This window comes from Patella vulgata, chromosome 9 (assembly GCF_932274485.2).
Source record: "Patella vulgata chromosome 9, xgPatVulg1.2, whole genome shotgun sequence".
NCBI classification, from domain to species: Eukaryota; Metazoa; Mollusca; class Gastropoda; family Patellidae; genus Patella; species Patella vulgata.
Genome location: NC_065887.2, coordinates 35550366 through 35576636, shown reverse-complemented (window position 1 = coordinate 35576636; position 26271 = coordinate 35550366). Strand labels below are relative to the sequence as shown.

Genomic DNA, 26271 nt, shown 5'->3' with positions numbered 1-26271 from the left:
TGAGTTTCATCAAAATCAGATAAAAATTGTGACCTCTTAGAGTGTCCACATGCTAAAACCATCATTTTTTGTACAATCCATGAAATTATGGTCTGATACATGCCAATATCCAAAGAAACCGATCTTTGGGATATAGACCTATATTTCAAGTTCCGTCAAAATTGGATAAAAATTGTGACCTGTAGAGTGTCCACAAACAAATTGTGGACGGACAAGGGCGACGGCATGATATGTCCATTTGAAAATGTGGGCGTATAAAAAAGACTTTTGTTCTTATTTTTCAAACCCAAATTTTTGACATCCTATTGAATTGGATCGAACAAAATCCACACCATTAGACTCAGTGACATACCACATTATGGTCAGTTTAATTAAATCAACATTTATCTTGTTATCTTACTGGTAAAAAAAAGTGGGCCTCTGATATCCAATATTTAAGCCACAGTAAAAATTTTAAATGCTTTCGAGAGCCATTTGTATTACATCTACACAGGAGAATACTACCGGCCGGTGTAGACTTGAATAACCATATGCCAAATAGTAAATACTGCCATTCAATTTGCACTCTTCGCATATTTCGCCAAACATAACTGATTAAAAATTAGAGTAAAAACAGAAACGATTGAATGTAAGTCAGTTTATATACATTCATATTAAATTGTTATATGCATTGCGACCCATTTGTGGCCATTTCTAGGTACCAAAGAATAGCAATTTAGCTTCTTTAAGTATGGGTAGAACATCCAGAGGTTAGAACAAGTCCTGGGACCTCAAGTCAGGGTCTTGTTCCAAGTCACAGCACCTCGAGTCCAGTCCCAATTCGCAGAACCTCAAGTCCGAGTCTAGTCCCAATTTGTCCCAAAGCCCAAGTTGAGTCTGCAAGTGTTCACAAAGCCCAAGTCACATTCAAGTCATCAGTTCATCAAATGAGTCCGCAACGCAAGTTGGAATTAGAAATGTTCCCATACCGGGACTTGAGACCATGGCTCTTTTTTCAAGTCGCGAGTTGTGATGACTGTAGACTGTAGGCTAGTGTCGAGACGAGTCTTGAGTTTCATAATCATATGCGGTAATAATTTTGTAAAAGAAATTGCAGTTTAAAAAAAAAAGAAAATAGTTAACCTGTTTTACTAGGCCTAGTTAAAATTTGTAGGAAATTGGGTACCGGCACTATCGGTTTAAATCAAAATCAAAACAAAAAAATCTAAGTAACTTAGTCCAAGACCTGTCTTGTAGATAGGCCTAGATCTCTTTTCAGTATGGCCTATGAGCTACACTCCTGACTCCCCGAAGCGGTAGCACCGACCGCGGTAGCGTAAGCCCACCTTGCTTTTGGGCTAAAGTAATTTATTTTCTGTTGTCTGACAGAAATTAATGTCATTCACGTCAAATGTTTCAAAACCGATTGTCATTGACATTGTGTGTTTACTTGAACCGGGCCCGTATGGCGTGTACACTACACAAGGCCTATTCTAATTTCTAGATAGCCTATTACTACTCACTCAAGTGACTCACACTGTAGATCTGCCTTTGATCAAGCACAAACACTTGTTAACCGTTGTTGTATTTGTTATTCATCTATTGCTTTTGTTATAAAGGGGACAACGTGACGAACGTAGATTGTTTACCCTTTCAAAATAAAATAGAGATATTATATTATTATTTATTTGGTCCAGCTTTAAAATGTTTACAATGGTTGCCAAGGACTTTGTTGGGGAGATAACTCTAAGCAGTAACACAGAGAATCATGGGTTTTATTTAGTGAATTCTTGTTGTTTCTTCAAACATAACTTGTATAATGCCAAGTTAACCATTTTAGTAAACTATGTGTATTTACAACAGTAGATCAAGCATATGGTTAGGGTTTAATTAGAAGAATGCAAAATGTACACAAAAGAAACCTATTTCCCCGAGTCAGAAATATAGCTATTTACAGCCAATCATATAGCTAATAGTAATCACGTGACCCAAATTTTTTGCTATGAGAATCTGCAAACTCGGTATTCATTGTGTTGAAACTGAGAGTGACTGTGGGGGATACAATATTTCACGTAGTTCTACGTTTTCGTAATTTAAGTTGTATAGTATTATAAATATATTCAAAAGACTTTGTACTGCTATTACTAAATAGTTCAATTCCCTAATCGAACAAATGAAATATGTCAGGGCAGCCGTCACAGAGAGTTCGACGGAATGGATCTCCCTCTCACTCTCACACGAAAACAGGACCCATTAAAGCTGTTAAAGCGTTTTCGTTCATCAAGCATGGGAGCCCAACAAGAAGTCTGAATTCAGCTTCCCCAACTGCAAATGTTGGCACACAGAAAACATGGCCCAGAAAGTCACCAGACATCAGGGCATCACCAGAGAGACGAAGCCCCTGTTCACCAAGTTACAAAGGTAAAATATCGCTTTTTTAGACTATAATATAAATACTTTATGATAATACTAACTGGGCTGCTTCTGATTTTGCCAAGAAATGACAAGTTCAACCCATAGTTGTGACAGTTTAAAAATCCAGTGTCACTTTTAAATTTTTGATTTGTAACCCATGCAGCATTTTTTATTTTTAGTGTTGAATCTCAATAAATTAAAAAAAAGACAACTGAAAATTGAACAAAATTGTATTTGAAAAGTTTGACTGACTGGTCAAATGAAGATGGGGGCTTACACGCCAGACAATGAAATTATGTGCCTGGACAGTGGTGCTAGGGACTTCTCTTATTTCGAATTCTGTTATTCTGTCGAGGATTCTTTTACGTGTACGTCAATGTCTAGGCCTACACGGGACTTTGGATTTTCATCCCATCTGAATGATTTGACACTGTTCCTTGTGAGGACTTCCGTCCTACACAACTAAGGAGAAACCTCACTGGAAAATCCAGAGGAACTTTCTCGTCCAGCACCGGATGCAAACATGAAGACTCATGGTTGGTGATGAGACAGATGCTAGTAAAAAGAGAACCCTGGTACTGTAGTCAAAGTTAGCGTCAGAATCTTATAACTGTTGATCCCACTAGTCTTCGTATTTCACTTTCATTATTGTTTGTATTATGGTCGGCCTACTTGCTTGCTTTAACTTCGGTTACCCAGACTAATGGTTTCTTGGATACCATACATGTTCATTGGATCTATAATTGGTTTGGAAATAAGATATTTTAGTGGAAATGCAAGTTTATATGCAGTGAAGAATTTAAAAAGAGGCCCATAATACATGTAGGTACTTTGTATACAATATGTACTCAAGTTTTCTGATTCTTTCCTGTGCTTTTTGATTGCTAATCCCATATTTGTTAACTTTATAGTATGTAAAGTGATATTTAATGTAATCAGCATTAATAACACTACTAACAGGGTATGCATTTCTTTTTCAGATAAATCAAAATCTCGCCAAAGTCCAATTCACACATTAAAAAGAACAAATTCGTTGGACACACTTGGGCCATATTTAACAGGACAATGGCCGAAAGAGTCTTGTATTAACATGCTACACCATTATCAAACTACTGGTGTATTTATGTTAGACAAATCGACACAGGTAAAGTATAATCTGCAATAAAGTCAAAGATCACCAATATCATTGAGTATGATCTCCTTCTTCCTGTCACCAGAAACCATAGTAGAAATCAGTTTTATTAAAGAAGAATGTTCATATTGGCTTAGTGTCTAGTTGTTCATATGGGATAAAAACCAAGGTCTGGTGTCCACATTGGCATGCGCATGAATGACCCTTTGACAATTGGAATTCAAAAATAAGAGAAGGGTCCAGGCAAAATTGCCCTCATAGCACATTGCATGTCCGTCTTTATAGCCCGGTTGTTGTAGAAAAGTATAATGTTAAAACACCATTTCCTATTGGCTTAATATATAAATGTAGGTTATAATGTTCAAAGTTCTGAAATATTCATGTATAAAACAAAGTAAAACATTACTTCATTCTGATCAAAGTTACAAGTGTTTGAATTTCTGACAATTTAGTCTTCATTTTGAAGTACCCTTGCTACAATAATTAACATTCTGGGTGATCCATTTGTTTCTTAAATTATTAAATGGTGATTGTGTTTTAATCCATTCAATATCACAGCCAGCCGATGGTTAAGAGAGTTGATTATGGACTTGATTAAGTGTCCAATTAATAATTTGAAGCCCCCAAAAGAACAATTAATAGGCATATTTAGCTCTTAAATAATGCATCTTTAATTAAAACAATATTTGTCATACAAGCACTGATTGAAAACTCAGTTGTCTGTTTTTCTACAGTTTATGTATTGAATCTTATTGTGTACAAACAGTAGAATGAGTCTTTGAAGTAAATATTAGGCATTCAGTCCACTATAATGTAAGTTGTTTTGGTGTAAAAATTCTAAAAAAAAAAACCTGAATATTTCAGTAAAACTAACAAAAACAGGGTCTGCTCATTCTGAATCTCTCCTATCATACATGTGCATCACAACACCGATCAAAATAGCTAGGGGGTGAGTGACACTTTGGACTATGTACTATACTATGCATATGACAAAATAAACAAACCATGCAAACATTTAATGATGTGAATGAAAGTTGATATTTGTTTTATTCAAGATATTTTAATTGTTTTTAGACCCCAGAAGAATGGGATTTAACTCCAAGCATCGACTTACAGAAGATTAAGGGACACAAAAGATCTGCTTCGTTTGGCCAAGGTGATCAATTAAAGAAAGAGGTCAGTCTTTTAGGTTTTGACTTGGTGTACTATAGCTAAAATCTGGCCATACAGCCAGAAATGGGCTCTAATAAAGTTGAACTTATTCAATGAATGTTCACCTCAAATGACATTTTTGGAAATGATTATACAACATTATGTTGGATTTATTATTCTCTTAGTATATGTGGGGCGATATAACCAATGTCCAATTCACACATCAAGAACAACAAATTCGTTGGACACACTCGTTTGGGATTTTGGCGGGGGACATCAGCCTCGCTGTTGGCTTTTTTTATTTTTTTCTGTTTTTCAACATTAAATATACGTTGTCTAACCTAGATGGTCATTTCTGGAGCAGATATCGAGAACCATTCAAAATTTCTTTCTACACACAGCAAAGTATCAAGAGTGGTGCCTTTTGGTATTTCCATCATTTATGGCACAAATCATGGAATATGCCCATTTTCATTATCCCAGTTGGTGCAGAAAAGTCAGACGTTAAGGCTGACCTTAAAAATGTCTTTCTTTCACCAAACCTGACCCATAATCGAGGAGAAGGGTCGGTAGGTCGATTTTTTTTTCAGATTTTTTTTTTCAAGTCAGACTAGAAATCAATACAGAAAACTTATTACGGTAGCTGTATACTACAGATTCATTAATTTTGTTTAATGAATTTTGGGTATGACGTAAAAAGTAACGAACTTAAAGTTTTTATTAAACTTAAGAGCTAATTCGACAGCTTGATAATTTTCCGGGTGGAAACATTTGTCTTCTTTATTGGCAAACAAATCAATGACATCAGGGTTTTTCGTGATGCACGACGCGCACACGATTTGCCACGAACTTGAAGTGTGAAACTCCTTCAACACGTTTTTAACGATCGTGAGGGTTGTGCCTTCATTTTTCTCGAAAACGGATATTGAGGCACAATCATTTTGTTGGAATGGACGTGCTTTCGTCTGCAACCATTTTGTTGAGAAGCGACACCTATGACGCTTTCGTCTTGATCAACCAGTTTCAATAATAAATCAAACCATAGCCATAGTAAAGAGAAATAACTCTCGTGATATATTTCAGGTTGACACACAAAATAAAATAAAAAGATGGCGGAAAAGTGCAATAAAATAATTTAAGTCGGGGGTGGTTTTAGTTAGTCGGTCGCGTTAGGCGAAACAAAGCTATTTTTAAGGTCAGCCTAAACCTAATAGTAATAGATTTGTGAAATTTTGTTAACACTCTGGAGGCCTCCTTAACCTGTTAAGCGTGACGATTTTAAAATGTTAACTACCCCCTATTGTATAATTAATTTGACGAAGTGATGAACTATGGTCTAAGAATAGGTTGGGGAAAATACCTCCAAGGCGTTATATTACGCCGTACACTCAGTGAGTGGCAGTTGTCCAGGACGTTATATAACGACCTACGCACTTAATGGGTTAATATAAATCATTTGTACCATTGGCTTTCAATGTATCACAATTTTCATGCCCGTCTAGACGACTTTGCAGGGCATTTTTTAGTCTTAGAAGAAGTAGTTAAAGTTAAAGCCATTTTTATGTGATGCACAGTGCCAAACTATTTGTCATATAGTCATTATCACAGTGCCAACCATTTGTCAAAAATAAATATAACGAAATCTGTGACATTAAATTTTGTTCTTAATATCCAGTCTGATATAGTTATAGACTGACATCCATGGTCAGACAATGTATTCCATAATATATTTTTATTTGATATACAGTTTATAAAACAACAATTACAACAGCTGCGGAAAAAAGAAATAAATAAACACACAGAATCTGCCAAACAGCACAGACAAAGTCCAGTACAAGGCAACCACTCAGCCCTGTCTCTTACAGCTCCACCAACTGTTTTTGCCCAATCCAAGGCCATCCATATTCCAGCATCACACATTCCGGTAAAAACTCCCATGTCTCGATACCAGCGTAATAGTGTTGAAGGTTTAAACATAGTAAGTACAATTAAAATAAGGATATTGCATGATTATCCTGATTCAAATAGCTATGATACTAAACTGACAAATGTAGCTGACATTTTCTCTGTAAGTGCCAGTCAAAATCAAAATTTCATTGACCATAATTGATTTAAATGTTAGGTTGGTGTCTGTTGAAAAATAATCAACTAGTGATTATTCTGTCTATAGGGTGTTGATGGAATTTGATACGTAATGTAGCTCCTCTCCAAATTAAATACAAGTATATTTTAACATTATTGGTTAAAGTAACGATGCATTAAAACCCTGCTCGCATTTTTTATAATTTATAAATGTACATTCAGAATAGCAACATTTATGATGATTCTTCTAAATAATATATTGTATTGTGTAGTTATCATCTCTCACTACAAACACCTGACTATTTCATATTGTTGCATCTTATGGTATAAATCAATTTCATTCTTATCTCTCTCGTAACAGGAAATAGAAAAATTGTGGTCCAAAGAAGTACACTTTATGGGATGTGATATAGAAGATATGGAAACATTTCGTGTAAGTTTTTATATGCCCTCATTTAAATCTGGTATATTGTCATCAACTCTGTATTTTAGTCCTTCATTCACAATGCCTTATCTAAAGTTGTAATATGTGCAGCACGGGGATCTTAATCTGCTGTTTTTTGGCGGCTTTAGCTGCTTGAAGTTCAATCAAGCCGATTGGTAAAACAATGAACCGGCCACTATGGTATCATAAATCAATCTTCTATCGGCTAAATTACAACGGGTAAATTATTACTTGTTAATTAAGAAGTCCATCAACTTGCTTGTCGGCTGCAAAAACAGTAATATCTTAGTGAGAATCGGCCACGTGGTTCATAATCCGAGTAATTAGCACAAGTAACGGTAATTTTGATAACCCGGTAAAAAAAAAAGCTTGCTGATTATTCATAACAGTTCCAGTAATGTCGTTTGAGGAAATAAGCCACATGGCAATCAAAGGTATACGATCACGGCATGGATTGTGTATCTATTGCACGTCTTCTACGCTCCGTATACGGCAAATGAATTCCAGGTGTGCCGGTAAATATTTAAATAATAATTTGATCATAATTTATTGGTTTCACTGACCAGTTGTTAGTTAAATATAAATCCTAGTTGAGTATAATCCTTGGATAGAACACCAAATTCACTGAGAAACAGTCATTAAATATTATGAATCTCCAGTGCCGATGACACGTGACATTGGTTGGAATTAGGTCAATAAACCAGCGATGCTAGTTTTAGTTTTATATAGCGTTTACCGTTATGATTTTTATACGCCCACATGTCGGTCTGTTCGTCCACAATTTTTTGAACGCCAAAAGTTATCATCCAATTGTTTTAAAATTGATATATGTTTACATTAGTGAGATGAAGAAGCCTATTGAATTTCAATAATTTCCGTTTATTACGTGTAGAGTTATGGCCCTTGTTTCACTTTGTTGAACCTCATGAACGCTCTAATGCCAAAAGTTAACATATGATCTTTGTGAAATTTATATGCAATATTTAAGTTAGTGAAACGAAGAAGTCTATTTAATTTCAACAATTTCTGTTTATTACATCTAGAGTTATGGCCCTTGTTTCACTTCATTGATCTTGTGAACGCTCTCACGTCAAAAGTTATATGCATTATTTAGGTTACTGAAACGAAGAAGCCTATTGAATTTCAACAATTTCCGTTTATTACGTCCAGAGTTATGGCCCTTGTTTCACTTAATTGATCCTTGTGAACGCTCTAACATCAAAAGTTATCATTTGATCTTTCTGAAAATTATATGCATTATTTAAATTAGTGAGACAAAGAATCCTATTGAATTTCAGCAATTTCCGTTTATTACCTCTAGAGTTATGGCCCTTGTTTCACTTTATTGAACCATGTGAACGTTATAACTCCAAAAGTTATCATCCGATCTTTCTGAAATTTACATGCATTATTTAAATAGGTGAAACGAAGAAACCTATTGAATTTCAGCAATTTCTGTTTATTACATCTAGAGTTATGGCCCTTGTTTCACTTAATTGAACCTTGTGAACGCTCCAACGCCAAAAGTTATCATTCGATCTTTGTGAAATTTATATACATTATTTAGATTAGTGAAACGGAGAAGCCTATTGAATTTCAGCAATTTCCATTTATTACGTCTAGAGTTATGGCCCTTGTTTCACTTTTTTTGATCCTTGTGAACGCTCTAACGCAAAAAGTTATCACCCGATCTTTGTGAAATTTATATGCATAATTTCAATTAGTGAAACGAAAAAGCCTATTGAATTTCAGCAATTTACAATAATTACTTCTAGAGTTATTGCCCTTGTTTATTTTATACACCTGCTGACAAGAGACCTAATTTTTAAAATGTTGTTATTATTATTATTGAAAGCTGCATAGTCGTATGGAATTTAATTTTAAAGCCATTTCAATTATGGTTGTCACATGATCACTGTGCAGTGTGTCTATCATAGACGAATGAATAAAAACATTTGCAAGTTACTTGATAGAAAAAAACCCCTACAAATTGTGTTATGAAGAAATACCAAGGTGCCGTATCAGCTTATATCCATCGAAAAAATCGAATACCGTAATTTATTCAGGAATATTAGTGACATGAATTTCAAGTCGGTACATGAATTAAATATGGAAAATTTTCCGAACGGTGTACCTTCATGTATTTGTCGTTATTTTTGTGGTAATTACATACAGTAGAATAAGTTTAGATATTTCTCACAACAAATTACTAAGAATTATTTTTGATGAAGTCTGATTGTATTAAAGGGAATGGAAGCTTAAAATTTTAAAATCCAGTTCCTACCTTGATCTAATTTGATACAATTCTGGCCGGTTCATTTCAAAATGGATTAAGAACCCTGGTGCAGCATATATATTAATAAGGTTGTTGATTTTCAAAGATTTATTGTTAGTTGAGAATTAATGAGAAAGCTTTTCAGGATTTTCTGGCTTGGTTTACCCTTGTTACTGACCGAATCCAGCTACATTTTATTAATGACCATGTATATACTATTCAAAAAAAGTAGGGGATATTTGATTTTGGGGGCATAATACTAAAATATGCAAATGACTACGAAAAAAGTCACTATAGAACCTAACAGAAGAAACATTTCCAGTTACATGTGACGCCCAAACGCACCAATAGCTACCGCATGGAATGCAGGTGATGCTTGGGATCATCATGGGGGTCCAACCCAAGATTTGCACGACTCTGACTTTGAATGTTACAGTCATTGTGGCATTGAATTCCAGGGTGGAAACATCAGTTTAATTGTTTAAGTGACCAGAAAACAAATTTTGATATGCGTCAGCTTACCCAAAATGAAAGGTTACGTGCCCTTGGCATGCTACAGATCGGCACAACACAGGCGGTTGGGGCGCGGACGATGAATGTTTCTCAGTCTGTCATAAGCAGGCTATGGTCCAGATACCGTGATACACAATCTGTACAGGACAGACCACGCTCAGGTCGACCAAGGGCGACAACTCAAGCCCAGGATCGATTTATCCGTACCTTGGCCTTGAGAAATCGTGTCATCACAGCAAATTAGATCAGCGCTCGTCTTCAAACAGACACTGGTGTGAGAGTGAGTGGCCAGATGATTCGGAATCGACTGCATAGGGGTCACCTTCGCGCCCGACATCCTCGCGTGATCCCTTGTTTGAGAGATCATCACATTCAGGCAAGACGTCGTTGGTGTAGGGATCGTCAACACTGGGATAATCGACGCTGGAGCAATGTGATGTTTTCAGATGAGTCAAGGTTCACTGTTGATTTTTTGGACAGACGTAGGAGGGTGTGGCGTCGTCAAAACGAGCGCTTCCAAGACGTTAACGTCATCAGACATGATCGATTTGGGGGTGGTTCTGTTATGGTGTGGGGAGGCATCATTGTTGCTGGAAGAACGGCTTTACATGTTGTTGCAGGGCGTGTTACAGGCCAGTACTACCGGGACAACATCTTGGCAGTCCATGTTGTGCCGTTCGCACGACGTCATGGCTGCCGTTTCATCTTCCAGGATGACAACGCAAGATGTCACAGAGTCACGACCTCTCCCCCATCGAGCATGTCTGGGACATGCTTGGACAGAGGTTACGTCAACGTCAACAACGTCCTGCCAATGTCCAAGAACTTGCTGCTGCGTTGCAACAGGAATGGGACAATCTGGACCAAAATGACCTTAGACGTCTCATTAGAAGTATGCCACGTCGGATCAATGCTTGTTTGGCAAACAGAGGAGGATTTACCCGTTACTGACTTGGTTGTGATGCTGTGGTAACTTTGCTGTTTGACCCCGGCTATCATTTTACCCTTATAATGGTCAGTCTGTGCCTTACTTAGTCTAACGATCATTTGGAATAAATCGATGAATGTGAACTTCATTTCATTTTGTCATTTGTTTCTTCGTCAGTTTCATTAGGTGACTTTAATAACACTTAAAAATCAAATATCCCCTACTTTTTTTGAATAGTATATATAGAGTATAATGGTTGAGCACCAAGGGGGCAGTGCATTGTGTTGGATTTTAGTTGCTCTATAGATACATTATGTAAATAAAATGAAATTAGTTATACTTTGTCAGCGCAACCAAAATCAGGACTTCACAGCCATTTTCAGCCCTTGCTTTTGTTTAATGACGCTTTCGTCTTGATCAACCAGTTTCAATAATAAATCAAACCATAGCCATAGTAAAGAGAAATAACTCTCGTGATATATTTCAGGTTGACACACAAAATAAAATAAAAAGATGGCGGAAAAGTGCAATAAAATAATTTAAGTCGGGGGTGGTTTTAGTTAGTCGGTCGCGTTAGGCGAAACAAAGCTATTTTTAAGGTCAGCCTAAACCTAATAGTAATAGATTTGTGAAATTTTGTTAACACTCTGGAGGCCTCCTTAACCTGTTAAGCGTGACGATTTTAAAATGTTAACTACCCCCTATTGTATAATTAATTTGACGAAGTGATGAACTATGGTCTAAGAATAGGTTGGGGAAAATACCTCCAAGGCGTTATATTACGCCGTACACTCAGTGAGTGGCAGTTGTCCAGGACGTTATATAACGACCTACGCACTTAATGGGTTAATATAAATCATTTGTACCATTGGCTTTCAATGTATCACAATTTTCATGCCCGTCTAGACGACTTTGCAGGGCATTTTTTAGTCTTAGAAGAAGTAGTTAAAGTTAAAGCCATTTTTATGTGATGCACAGTGCCAAACTATTTGTCATATAGTCATTATCACAGTGCCAACCATTTGTCAAAAATAAATATAACGAAATCTGTGACATTAAATTTTGTTCTTAATATCCAGTCTGATATAGTTATAGACTGACATCCATGGTCAGACAATGTATTCCATAATATATTTTTATTTGATATACAGTTTATAAAACAACAATTACAACAGCTGCGGAAAAAAGAAATAAATAAACATAATGGTTGAGCACCAAGGGGGCAGTGCATTGTGTTGGATTTTAGTTGCTCTATAGATACATTATGTAAATAAAATGAAATTAGTTATACTTTGTCAGCGCAACCAAAATCAGGACTTCACAGCCATTTTCAGCCCTTGCTTTTGTTTAATGAAAGTTTTAATTGTCTGTTAATGTGTTTTTAGTTCAAATTCACCATAAACAGTTTCCAAAATATCGAATCATTATGTAGTTTATTATATTTACAGGAAATTCCTGATGGCCATCGAGCTCCTGTTCCTGAAATTCAAAGAATCCCTTGTACAACCAGAAGTGTAGATACACAAACCCCGTCCAGTAACCATGATGATGGTAGAAATAGTAGTTTGGCTGGTAGATGTGAATCAATCAGTCCAGCCATAAATATTATACTCGGTCCTATGGATTTATCTCAACCATCTAGTCGATCACAGTCTTTAGATAGTAAATCAGAAAAGGGTAGGTGAAATCAGTATACTCTAAACTAATATCAAGTCATCCTTACAGTATTTTCTAAGCTGCCAGATCAACCAAATATTATTATTATTGTTATTATTAAAACGATATTTATACAGCGCTCATCTTCACCGCAGAGCAATGCTCAGTGGCACTTTACAAAAAAATAAATTGAAACAATATAAGATTTAAATGTACATAGAAGTCTACATGATAAAATTACATACATATAGAAAATGACATTATCATATGGTAAATATGCAAGATATGCTTTGTATTGTCATGAAAAATAATTTTCTAAGGCGTTTTCACGAGAAAACAAATCGGTTTCGTTTACCTATCTCGTTTTGTACAAAGACATAGGTCTCGAGTTGGTATTCGAATCGGTTCTCGTAAACGCGATGAGTTGCCTCGCAAGATGGCTGAAGACTGAAGGATTGAGAAAAAATGTTAAAAAAAATTCACTTTTCTTTATTATGTTCTTGGCGACACCGCCCAAAAATAAAAACGAAAAGTTGTACCGGTTGACTGTCCCCAAATGCCCCATATTTTTATTAGGAATGTCCATAATATTCATATTTTAATGTGAAATTCAAAAGAAAATGGTCTAACGTCGGGCACGTCGTGTCCCTTGTTGGGGACGCCATCTTGGAAATCGAATCGTCAATCCGGCAGGCGAGCAAGTTGGAAGATTTGCATAATCGATTTGGCAAATCGTCGTGGTAAATACGACAATTAGGTGAAACCGATTAGGCTAATTTTTGCCGTAAATGTGTTTGGAAAGGAAATGCAAATCGATTAGCCCTAATCGGTTTCTCGTAAAAACGCCTCTACTCTTTGTTTATATATTGATACTATATTTATCAACAAAATGGATTTAATAATCTTACAATTTATCAACAATATGGATATAGTATTCTATCATGTGAAATATATGTTTTATTTAGCAGAGAGTCAAGAAGAATCTCCTGAACCTGCTGTTTCAACATTTCCAACCAGTCCAATGCCTGAAAAATTCCCAGCCAGTCCTAAGCCAGATAATTCATATGATTTTGTTCGTGAGCCACCAGATGGTTGTGAAAAAATAAAAGCTATTGAAGAATTTCGGTAAGTATCATGCTAGATATGTATCTTGTTACAGGTTTGCACATGGTGTGATCTTGTAGAAAGAGGGATTTAATGTAGAAGACCAATGATTTTCATCAAGGTTTCCATAAATTTGAAATATATTTAGAAATAGTCACCTCTAACAGGAAGTGATGAAATTGGTTCAACTCGCTTGCTGGTCCCTAAGTATAGAGATTTGGCATTTTATTGCTTGTTTTTGTTCTTGCATTGCCGAAAATTGAACCGAAGGAACTGTTTATTAGGATATTATAAACACGAACTTCTTTTCTTTTTTTTTTTAACACACAAAGCCTTTACGTAAATTAACTCATATTGAATAGGACGCTGTGACCCAATTCACTCCACATTACATCACATTACATCACATAGTTTGTTTTACTCCTGGCAAATGACAGATATTTGATCTCTTATAGAAGTATAACAAAGGGGCTGATTGGCATGATTATCTGTAAAATCAAACTACAGTAAACTTCGCATAAGTCGGATCTAAGTGGACTGCAGAAATTCAATTCAGTTTCGAATTTTCTTAGGCCGTGGGACGAAACCTGTATGGCCTCTATAAAATGGCAAAGGGTGCAAGTTTTTGGTGACTACATAAACTATATATCAAATTAATTTGCAGAATGTGCTTGTTTCAAAACTGCAATGTTTTCCCCAAAATGTATGTTTGCTACTTAGAAAATGCTATTTTAAAGTGACTTAATTTTAACCAATCAGAAGGCAGCATCAGGCCTAAAAACTGTCGAGCCCGAGCCTAACAAAGATGGCCGCGCCCATGCTTGAATGTTGTTGTCATATCACTGACTGCACAGATGAGCCAATTTTACCTGTTTCTGATGTATCCTGGGGAAGGATATGTGAGTGTATGACTTTGTGGGCTTCTCTAGATGGAAAGGAAAAAGAAATAGCTTGTGTATTCAATTCTACTTCCCGTGACACTAGTGGTTTTCACAGAGTTTGCTATCAACGTTTCACAAATAAAAAACGAATTGAACAGGGTGTTAAACGAAAAGATAAGGGGTGTTTAAGGTCTGCCGATAGCGACACCAATATCTCTGAAATTCCATCTTCCCCTAAAAAGTTAAAATGCATCCCGAGATCCTCATTAGGGTAATCCTCATTAGGCAGGGATAAAGTTGTTGAGAGGCGTTCAAAACATGTATTACCAGAAGAATACATTATATGCCAAAAGAGGAAGGTTATTATTGACAAAAGAACATTGAAGAGAAATGTGGAGGCATTAGTCACATGTGAAACTTATGCTGAAAAACTTTTGCAGGCTGCTGAATTGAAAGGCGACAGCCATATTTTGTTGCAGATTGGTGACCTGGACCCAGTTTGTATTGAGGTCAGATATCACTCCTCGTGTTATAAACAATACACTACTGTCTGATTCATCGTAAATTTTAAACGAATTTCGTCGATTATGAACAAACTACTTAACTTTGGTTATTGTAAACTTACCTGTGTGTTTGTAATCAACTCCCGTTAAATCCCCTGCCTAATGAGGATTACCCTAATGAGGATCTCGGGATGCATTTTAACTTTTTAGGGGAAGATGGAATTTCAGAGATATTGGTGTCGCTATCAGCAGACCTTAAACACCCCTTATCTTTTCGTTTAACACCCTGTCTAACCCGAGTGATTCAGAGATATTATTTGTACTAAACCAAAAGATGCCGCTCTTAACGGTACAGTTAATGATAAAGCGATTTAAAAAATGAAACGAACGTAATTTCTAAATCTGCTGTAATAACCAAGAAGCTTAATTTTACTGCTATTCAAAATTGTCAACAATAAATTTTTTACGGCTGTAATAGTTGATAGATTTGTAGAGAATTGCACGTGCCATGGCTATTTATAGTATCATACTGTCAGAAAGTTGGTCTCGGCACGGCGAATGTGCACGCTTCAGTGGTAGTCTCGAACTATCAGCGGTGGACTGTATTTCTGTGAGTACATGGGTCACCCTACCTTAGCCACTCTGCTATGACAGAGTTCCAATCTAATAACAGAAGGTCATGGTCAACAGAGTTATTTCCCTTATGGACTATAAACTATTTTGATATTTCAGACAAACACCAGAAAAAGAACCATCATTCTTCTGTCCAGTAAAACCTAACCAGTTTGTATTTAAGCCTAGTATAGGATCTGCCTTTTATCCAGCTTTCAAACCTCTTCTATCTTCTACTCAGGAAACTCCTCTTCGAAGTTCAGCTCTTGCCACCAATACAGCTACAAGTATAGAGAGTTCATGATTCTAGTGTGTATGAGAATGAAGCTAAGGCAACACAAATAAAATAAGTTGTTTCTCGGGCACCACCCGCACGCAAAATTGTTTGCGCGTGCGGCCTATTTATTAGTCTTGATGAAAAATAAAAAATATGTAACGCCCGCCCGAACATCGATAAGCAAGTCATAAAAATGAATATGCTGCATGTATCTACATGCCCCATACGTGAATATCCATTCAAATGTATTAGTTATTAGTTGTTAGTTAAATTTAAATAGTCATTCGATATATACCCCAGATAGAACACCGAATATCCTCAGAAACACACCGAATAACCTGAGAAACAGTCATTTCCCGAATCCCGATGACACGTGACATGCATTGGTTGGAATTAGGTCAATCATTATAAACCAGCGATACTAGATTTAGATCGAAGTGTCGTTTACCGTGATGATTATTTTTGATACACATGCTGACAGAGGCTTACTCTTTAAAATATTGTCGTTATTATGGACAGCTATTAATAGTTGTACGGAATTTTATTTTAAACCAATTTCAATTATGGTTGTCACCATTACCATTAGTAAGCTACATTACGTGAATTAAATATGGAAAATTATTTTCCTTTCAGTCAGTGTTCAGTGTTTGAGTAGACTTGATTTTTGGGTTATGTTCTAAGTATGTATAATATATAACAGAAAGCAAAACCGTAGACAAGTAATGACTTTCTCATTAAAAAAAAAAAAAAAAATACAAGGCCGCCCTCCCGCCCCAACAATTTTCAACTATAGGCAAATTTGATTTTTCACCATCCTCTAGCCAGAAATGAGGTAAAAAAAAAATAAACCGCCCCCCCCCCCTACAGTTTCAGCTGTCAGTTGCCCGAGAAACAAGACATTTATTTTGTGTAGCCTAACCATGTCTCAATCCTAGTATGTTTTATCAACTTGTTCCATCTTTTACTCCGTCAATTATTAGTTAAATCTGATTATCTTTAAGTAAATAACTTTTACATATCTTTTATTAAATACGTAGCACAGCTAGTTGTGTCTTCCCAACATTTTGGATTGATTCTATTTTTCCTGAAACCAGACCTTTGATGATGGGACAGCTGATGCTATTGAGCTGTGGTGAGCGTAAGTCAGTAATGAACTTTTGCAAACCAGCATTATGCCAAGTTGAAGTTAACTATAATAGAGCTTTATGAACTGCTGTAATACATAGGTATCGAATTCGCATGGCTATAAACTCCTTTCAACTGTCTTTTAATCAGACATAGGTTAGTCAAGAGGGTATGATATTGATATATATGATTTATTGAACTGTTTTAAACAATTATTAGTGCTTTATAACTTATTGTTCAGATTTTATTATTAAAAGAAAAATTGTTTTCAAGCCTATTCTAGAAGATTAGAATGGGTATTACTAAAGACCATCAGTAATAATTACACAGCACAAACATTTTATGCTTTACAGTGTAAAACTTGCCAGCAGTTTTTCATTCAAGTGAATCTTCCTATAAGTAAACATATTAATCCTGCCTCAACTAGAACTTATAATTATTTAATGTATTTTCTTCATAATTGTTGATCTGAAGTATTCTCGTACTAAATGTTGAGTTAATTAAACTGTTGGATTTTATTAATAATTTATCTTCCATTATATCAAAGAGAATGCAATATCATTACACATACTACTATGTCATTGAACACAGCCAGTCAATCATACATCCATCTTGTATAAATTCAATCCTCTTTCTCAACTATGGTAATTATCAATATCACTGAATTATTTTAAAAAAAAACTCACAACAGTTTGTTTCAAATTCTTTATAAAATAGTCAATACGTTGATTTCACATTTCTCCATTATACTGGAAAATAAAGGTATTAACATTTTTTTGTGGGGGGTATTATGAAATATTGATCTTTTGACATATTCTAGAGCAGGGGTGGACAACTGATGAGAAAATAATTTCATATGAAAGATTTGGCCAATTTTAGCTTGCACACTTACAAAGGTTACTCAAACTTTCTGAATTTGACACAAGTGAACAAAACTTCTATTGAGCAGACACATCTTTAGATTTTGGCCATCAAGTTTGGTATGAATATCTGGAATTCAGTTGAAACATGATCTTCATTCACTCATATTTAAAGCATTTATTTGTTCTTCTTACTTTACATGTTAATTTAATATGTTAGTATATATCCCGGTTCTTTTATTTTATGAAAGTAACACAACTGTATATTTGATTATAATCATTCTATTTGAGATAACTAGTTAAGTATTTATTAGTAAATTATAGTAAATATCTGTTTATTTAAATAATATAGTATATACTATAATTATGTACTATAAAGTCATTGTTAATATAAATGTAAAGCTGAGTATTATGATTCTTTGATAATTGAATATACAATATCCCCAGTAACCAGATAAATATAATTGTTATCTTTGATAACATAAGTCAACTATTAGATAACTTCTTATATGTCATATGTTTGAATGCAAATGTTATTACAGCTTATTTACCAATATTACAATTGCGTATGTTTATATGTAAACAATCAAACTATTTTATGTATTATGGTATTGTGACTGGGGGAACAATGGCAAACTATTTTACTCAAAATACAGATAGAAAAAAGTTCTATTTATATGTCTCCATATTGAATAAAAATGGCATATTTTTAAAAATTACCTGTTTAGATATGTAAAATATTCCCATATTTTTCTTAGACATTTAAAAGATTTATTCTACTCGAATTAAGAATTCTCTGAATTCAAGGCGCTGTTATTGAACTTGTTAAACGAATGTAAGTAGTATTTGTTTCTTAAATTTATATTTTTGAGATGGTTATGTTAATCCAATTTCAACTGTTATTTGTTCTCATATGAAATAGAAAAAAAAATGGAATAAAAAAAAAAAAATCTTTTAAATAAAAAAAGTAGACAATCAAAAATATTGATTTTGTTATACTGCTGTATGTATAAATATGTTATATAGAGTGTATTACAGATGTTTTCTTTATCAATGTTTAATAACTTCACATGAAATATAAATTGAAAATATACTATGAAAATATATTTGACAAACTTGTAGAGTTGAATATATATTCATTTAAAAGTCAACATACATTTGAAAGTATTCAAGAGCTTTCTATATTTCAAATGCATTGAACTGAATATTTAATGATTAAAATTAATAGTTGATTGTTTCTGTCAAATAGTTTTTTACTGTACAACTCTTTGAGTATTAATCTAATTAAATAGTTATGTTTATATTTGATATAGAACAATTATCGTGTTCTACATCTGATATATAATCAATGTACTATAGCCCCACCCCCCTTTTCAACTGTGTGATAACCAAAGCCAAAGCCAAAAACATTTTGTAACACTTAACATTTAATTTGTCATGTGGCCTTCTATATATTACATGTATTTACAAATGAAACTCTTATATATACTGAGACCCAATGAAAACATACCACTTTATAAATGGGTGATTGTAAATCTTATTTGAGAGATACATGTTTTATTTTGCAATTCTTAATGTAACAAGACCAGATCGTTTGTGAGAATGATGTTTTTACTATGGCATAAAAACACCACAGAACAATTCTCTCAAATACAAAAAATTGAATTTGAGGAATGTTGAAAATCCAATTCTATTTTGCGAACATGGAGTATGGAATGTTTTTTTTTTTTTTTTTTTTTTTTTTTTATTTTTTTTTATAAAGGCTAGGGTCGGCTAGGGTCAGTACATCTCCTACAATACTTTGTGAGAAAGAACAATATGCTAAGAGGACATTTGAACTCGGAGACCGTGATTTGTGTCTATTCATTGCAGGAAGCAGCAATGTTGAATGGTGTGTGTTTCTACTAGAGGTGGACAAACTTTTTACCCCCAGTGAAATCAGTGTTGTGTTATTATTGTGTCTCAGTATATTATTATTTGTATTTTGTTGTAACTAAAAAAAAATTAAAGGTCTAAAAAGGTAAGATATTGTCAGTCAGTCTGGTTTCTGCATATTTTTGTAAGAAATGCAATGTTTGAACCATCCGTCAACTCGAAGGAATAAGCTAGTAAAAAAAAAATTGTTTTGGAAAACAATATGAAGGCATTTTGTTTGATTGCCTGTCAACTTATCTTCTATAATACTCATTGAATACAAGGTTATATTTTACAAATATGGGAATTACAGTCCTTTTGTTTTGTACGGATGTTAAAATGAATTCTTTTATGTTAAAAAAATATTAATTTCTTAAGATAAATTTGCCTTTTCCAAAAATATATTGTTAAATGAAGTTAATAATTATTGCTTACTTACATAAATCAATTATAATTAATTTTTTTTTCTTTTCATAAAGATATTCACATTCCTTAATTTCATTGATTTTCGACCAAAGCCATCTTCAAGTAACACAAACAGTTCAGTAACATTCATGTATAGTATTCCTATTTAAACATATGAAATATATATTTTATTTATGTATTATTAAAATTGGTGATTATTATTATTATATATTATTCATGTGAGTTATTTTCAATTTCAATTCATGCCTCAGTGCAATGGATTACAGATAAATATTACATGATAAATCTGTTAAATTCCCCGTGTTTTTTATAATCTTAGAACACATCCATCCCTATAAAATTAAATTAACCTTTTTATAAGCCCACATTTATGTCAGTGTGGGCTTATTATGTCGTCACCCGTTGGTCCATTAGAGGCTACAGTATTTGACAAAAAAATTTCAACTTGGTTTGAAGCATTGGGGTCATGAGAGGACAAATCCTATCGATTTTCGTCGTTCATTGACCTTCACTACCAGAATTGTGTCCCTTTGCTGAAAACTTTGTGAACATGATACAGGCTATATATTTAAACAGATTATTTTCAAATTTGGTGGGAAGCATTCTGGTCATGATAGGACGAACCCTATCGATATTCCATGACTTTTCGTCCTGGAGTAATCCTCCTTTGCAGAAAACCTTGTGAACGCTATAGTCTAGTTTTTATACGCCCACATTTTCGTCACCCGGGATGTCCATTCACATTTTGTTTTGGACACTCTACAGGTCACAATTTTTATCTGATTTTGTCCAAACTTAAAATATAGGTTTACATCCCAAAGATCTCGGTTCCTTTCAATATCGGCATGTATCAGACCGTAAGTTCATGAATCCTGGCCCCTGATTGTACAAAAAATCACCTTTTTATCTTCTCTGTCCATCTCTTGCAAAGTGTGGGCGTATCTTGCATGGCAACCGCTTGTTTACAGATTCTTTTTAAAATTAGTGTGGGGGGTTCGGTGAATGGTCTAATGCAGGGATTGAGTCAAGTAGCGTGATTTTGATTCCCAGCTTGTACGAGATGAGGAGTAGGGTCGTCTAACTGCGTGGGTATTCCATGGGACCTCTGGTTTCTCCCACTACTATAGACCCCTAAATGCAAACGAATTATTGAAATCAAATTGAACCATATTTTAGTCCAAAAATGCTGAAACGCTTGTGAATGTAGAGGCTTTAGTTTTTAACCGATTCTTTTCAAATTTGATGTATTGAAATTAAGCATTCCTCGATCTTCTGTACCAGAGTCATTCCCTCTTTGCTATAAACCTTGTGAACTGTTTCCTTTCAAATTTGGTGGTCAGGATTTGTCGATTTTCAGCGTTCTTCTAAATTCTGTTACACCACCGCCCCCCCCCCCATACACACACACACAAACCCCTGCTGAGAAACTTGTGAATGCAATAGAGGTTATAGTTTTCAAAATATTCTTTTCAAATTTGGTGTGAAGCATTGTGGCCATAATAGGACGAACCCATCGATACTCGGCCCCCTTTTGCTGAAAGCTTTGTTAACACGACATTGATGCTGTGTAGGCGTATTGTCATGCTTTAACTGGCTATCTTTTCATGGAAAATGCCCTGTTTAATTATTATTTCAAAAGGGGTTTATTGATATGATAAGTAATACATGATCTTCATAAAGCTGAAACTTATTGTAATATTTGGATAAGATTAGCCTACTAATTGTAAGTGAAGATTGTAAATGAATGAATAAAATACAACTCAGAGTAGAACTTAATATAATCTTATGCTATGAATGTTTTAATGACAATAAAGTCTTAAAATTTATGAGATTTTATATATTTATTGGTTCTGATAACTTACCGGTACTTCTTACCATGGCAAAAAAAAATTATCAAATTTTTTAATAAAAGAACTGGTCTGATCAAGTGCCATAATGGCTACTTACTATACACTGATTTCAGGTAATGTGTTTGTATAGTATTACCTGCCTAACTTTGTGGGTTTTCTGCAGGTACTTCACTTCCTCCTACTTCTGAAGACCCATGTGCACAAGTGAATTATTGAAAATAACCTGGTTAGTGACTGATTGTTATTGATTGCACTTATTGGAAAAGTGCCAAAGGATTTGATGTCAAGAGTATTTATATGATGAAAAAATTATGTAATGTAGATATGACTTCTTCGTGCAAGTCATTTAGATAATTGATAAGATGTGGTTTATCAGACAGTTGACTGGTTTGATCAGGCAGTTGACAGAATATGGTTTGAAATGAAACAGTTGACAAGGTATGGTTGGAAATGAGACAATTAACAAGATATGGTCTATCTGAAAATTGACATCATATGGTCTGATCAGACAATTAACAACATATGGTTTGATCAGGCAGTTGACAACATATGGTTTGATCAGACAGTTGACAACATATGGTTTGATCAGACAGTTGACAACATATGGTTTGATCAGACAGTTGACAGTATAAAGTTTAATCAGACAGTTGACAACATATGGTTTGATCAGACAGTTGACAGTATAAAGTTTAATCAGACAGTTGACAGTATAAAGTTTAATCAGACAGTTGACAACATATGGTTTGATCAGACAGTTGACAGTATAAAGTTTAATCAGACAGTTGACAACATATGGTTTGATCAGACAGTTGACAGTATAAAGTTTAATCAGACAGTTGACAACATATGGTTTGAAATGATACAGCTGACAGGATATGATTTGATATGAGACAATTGATAAGATAAGGTGTGATCAGATAATTGACAAAATATGGGTTGGAATGAGACAGTTGACTGGATATGTTTTGAGATCAGACAGCTGACAAGCTATGTTTTGAGATCAGACAGTTGACAGGATATGGTTTGAAATGAGACATTTGGCAGGATATGGCTTGAATTGAGACAGTTTTGAAATTAGACAGTTGACTAGCTATGGTTTGAGATCAAACAGTTGACAAGACATGGTTTGAGTTGAGTGAGACAGTTGACAATATGTGGTTTGAGTTGACAGAACAGGTATATTGTTTGAGATGAGGCAGTTAGCAAGCCATGGTTTGACAGGTTATGGTCTTACCAAGTGGCCAGTACATAGAAATGGGCTATTTGAATAAAATCTGTTTGGATCAATTTTTTGGCTAAGACAACTTTTGATTGCCTTATATTTGTCATTTATATTCAGGCATTTTGTCCCTTAGATCCACATGTCTATATTTGGACACTTTAAAATTCACAAAAAATTATTCCATGCTAATGATCAAATTTTTATACGCCCACATTTTTAGTGTGGATATATTATTTTGTCACCAATAGCCATTGGTCCAACCATCAACAATTGATTAACACGATTGAGGCTACAGTTTTGGCATTTAAACCTGACACATAGGAGGATGAACCATGTCGACTTTCAGAGCTCTGCGACCCTCTGTTCTGGAGTTAACCCTCCCCTCGATTTCTCTGAAAACCTTGAGAACGCATTGAAAGGCAAGAGTTTTCAACAGATTGTTTTCGAATTTGGAATAAAATATTGTGATCATGGCAGGATGAATCCCATCGATATTGTGCATTTTGTGATATTCTGTTCCTGATTCCCCCCCACACACACACACACACCTTTTTCAGAAAACCTTGTGTTTTCAACTATTGGGGGTCATGATAGTGATAGGACAAACCCATTCCAGACTATACATTGAATCAAAAATAAAAACTGGTGAAGATAATATGAGAAGGTATTTATGTCTTTGATTCACTTATTTGTTACATTGATTACTTACTTTTTTTTTCATAAATAATAACCATTGATTTCTTTTGTTTTGTTTAATACAACTAAAAAGTATTTATTTTTCTTTATTTTGTATTTATTTTCATCCATTGATTCATGTCAACTTTGGCTAAATACTACTTTTTGTAATTTAACCACAATTTTCAACTTTCTGCATTCCTTTGGTTGCAGGTTGAATGGTTAAGACAGAAGTGCTTTTATTTTTTGTATTCTACTCTTTTTCAGGCCTATAAATTTATAATGATTGTCTATCCTATTGAAAGGAATAATCTTACTGATTTTCCATGATCTTTGATAATAACTTCCAGAGTAATGCCCCTTTACTACAAAATCATTTCAGTTTCTTTAGAGACATCCTTGGTATCCTCAGTGGTGTGATTCGGATTTACTCCATTAACAGATGCTTGAGAGGCTTTTCGAATTTTGTATGAATTTGATTCAGTCAAAGAGAGAGAGATGGAGTTTAACGTCCACTTGACACAAACAAGGTCATTTCGGGACTAACATGATTCATTTTTATTTCAATAATAGTCAGCCTTCCTTCAAATTTCTTGTTATCCTTTTGAAATTGAAAATGAAGAATTCTTTTAATTTCCAACGTTTTTCTATAATCACTTCCAGAGTTATGTTCCTTTGTTACTGAATCTTGTTAGAATTTGATGGGTTACTGAAATTTAAAAATTGGTTGTCTACCCACCCCGCTGAAAGAAAGAATTCTATTGATTTTCAAAGATTTTCGATAATTTATTCCCCTTTGTTACGAAATCTTGTCCGAGACTCAAATAGTGATCTGGTCTTTTTTAAATTTATAAGTATAGCAACATGGAGGACTTATACTGCTGGTAGGGGTATGTTACGTTTCCTCCTAACACATAATATGTATGTATATCTTTGTACTATTTCTGATATTTACCTTCAATTTAATTTCTGTTATACACCAATAAAAATGAAATATATCTGTTCATTATGTGAAACAAAATTCAGAACCAAGTTATATTACAAAGACATCTAAAAACTTATGATTTAAATACTAGGAACACCGTTGCTCAATCTACAACCAGGTCTTTGATAAATTAAAACAACACAAAATCATAGATCATGAAGAAGGTAATCTGTGGACTCTTGGGAGTGATTAATTAACACTTGGAAGGAATCGGGTGACAAAAACAAACCGCGTCTGGTCTTCGGATATGGTACGGTCATGTGTACATGTTGGCATGCACATGCTGTCCGGGCAAAACTTTACTCATAGCACAATGCAAATTCATTACCCTATAGTTGGTGAGGAAAAGTTTTACGTTAAACTCTAGTCAAATGTTGAACATCCTACCTCTATTTCTTAAAACCTCGTTGTCTGGCCTCGACTATGAATAGCCCAATAGTTACCTCAGATAATGTACTATATTGCATCGTTTATGGTCATACAAGAGAGAAGATACAAGGGAAGAAAGACTTAATAAAATACGTCTGGACTGTAGACCGTATGTCGACAAAAATTTAGAAAAAAAAATATGACAAAACTATGATAAAAATATGACAATAATAAAACATGATCAAAATGCTCGTTGTTGAAATTGTTGTTTATTACTGTTTCAAAACGACTCCGAGAAGGAACGATAATGATAATGATATTCATTGTCCTGTGATAACACGCGCCTTTCTTCACAGTTCACACATTCTTCGTCGCAGCCAAGCGAAACCCGCTAATTCGCCGTTATAACAGTATGTAAAATCGCAGTTTCACATTGCCCCAGTCGTCCTCCACCCCTTTTCATAAATAGACCTAGCCCACACACGTGCGACGCCTGTATTGCGAACGCATGTGATGACTATAACTGATTTCTAAAATCAAAGCTAACTTGCCCGAGGCAATAATTCCAGCATATGGACCAATAAACCATAGACCTACGTATGGAAATTACTCATTGGGTGCATCAAGCTGAAGGTTTATCGGCATACAATTAAAATTATATTAAGTGGTCCAAACACGAGCTGTCTCCAGAACTCTGCACGTAGTTCTTTAATACATACCTAAAAATAAATAGGGCTGGGCTTGGGTAAGATGTTTAGACTTGAAGCATTTTGTTTTTAATCAGTCGTACCGAGTGTTCTCCCTATCAACCAAATGATATATGCTGCACCGATGTTAAAGCAATGAGCTGAACACCCCCGTTGCGAAAAATCGATTCGTTCAGAAAATCCT

At 34.7% G+C, this 26271-nt stretch overlaps 1 protein-coding gene across 2 annotated transcripts; it reads left to right on the top strand.

Annotated features, from left to right (window-relative positions):
• The first annotated feature begins 1977 nt into the window (after window positions 1–1977).
• LOC126807729 (glucocorticoid-induced transcript 1 protein) lies at window positions 1978–22105 on the top strand. Of its 2 annotated transcripts, none has more exons than XM_056103338.1 (8): window positions 1978–2400; window positions 3375–3538; window positions 4601–4702; window positions 6426–6656; window positions 7122–7193; window positions 12370–12598; window positions 13543–13702; window positions 15798–22105. In XM_056103338.1, the coding sequence occupies exons 1-8, from the start codon at window positions 2160–2162 to the stop codon at window positions 15979–15981; spliced, it is 1383 nt and encodes a 460-aa protein (XP_055959313.1). In that variant the 5' UTR covers window positions 1978–2159; the 3' UTR covers window positions 15982–22105. The 2 variants fall into 2 exon arrangements, with proteins under 2 accessions (XP_055959313.1, XP_055959314.1); XM_056103339.1 differs by having other exon boundaries at window positions 1979–2400; window positions 13546–13702.
• The last annotated feature ends 4166 nt before the right edge of the window (window positions 22106–26271 follow it).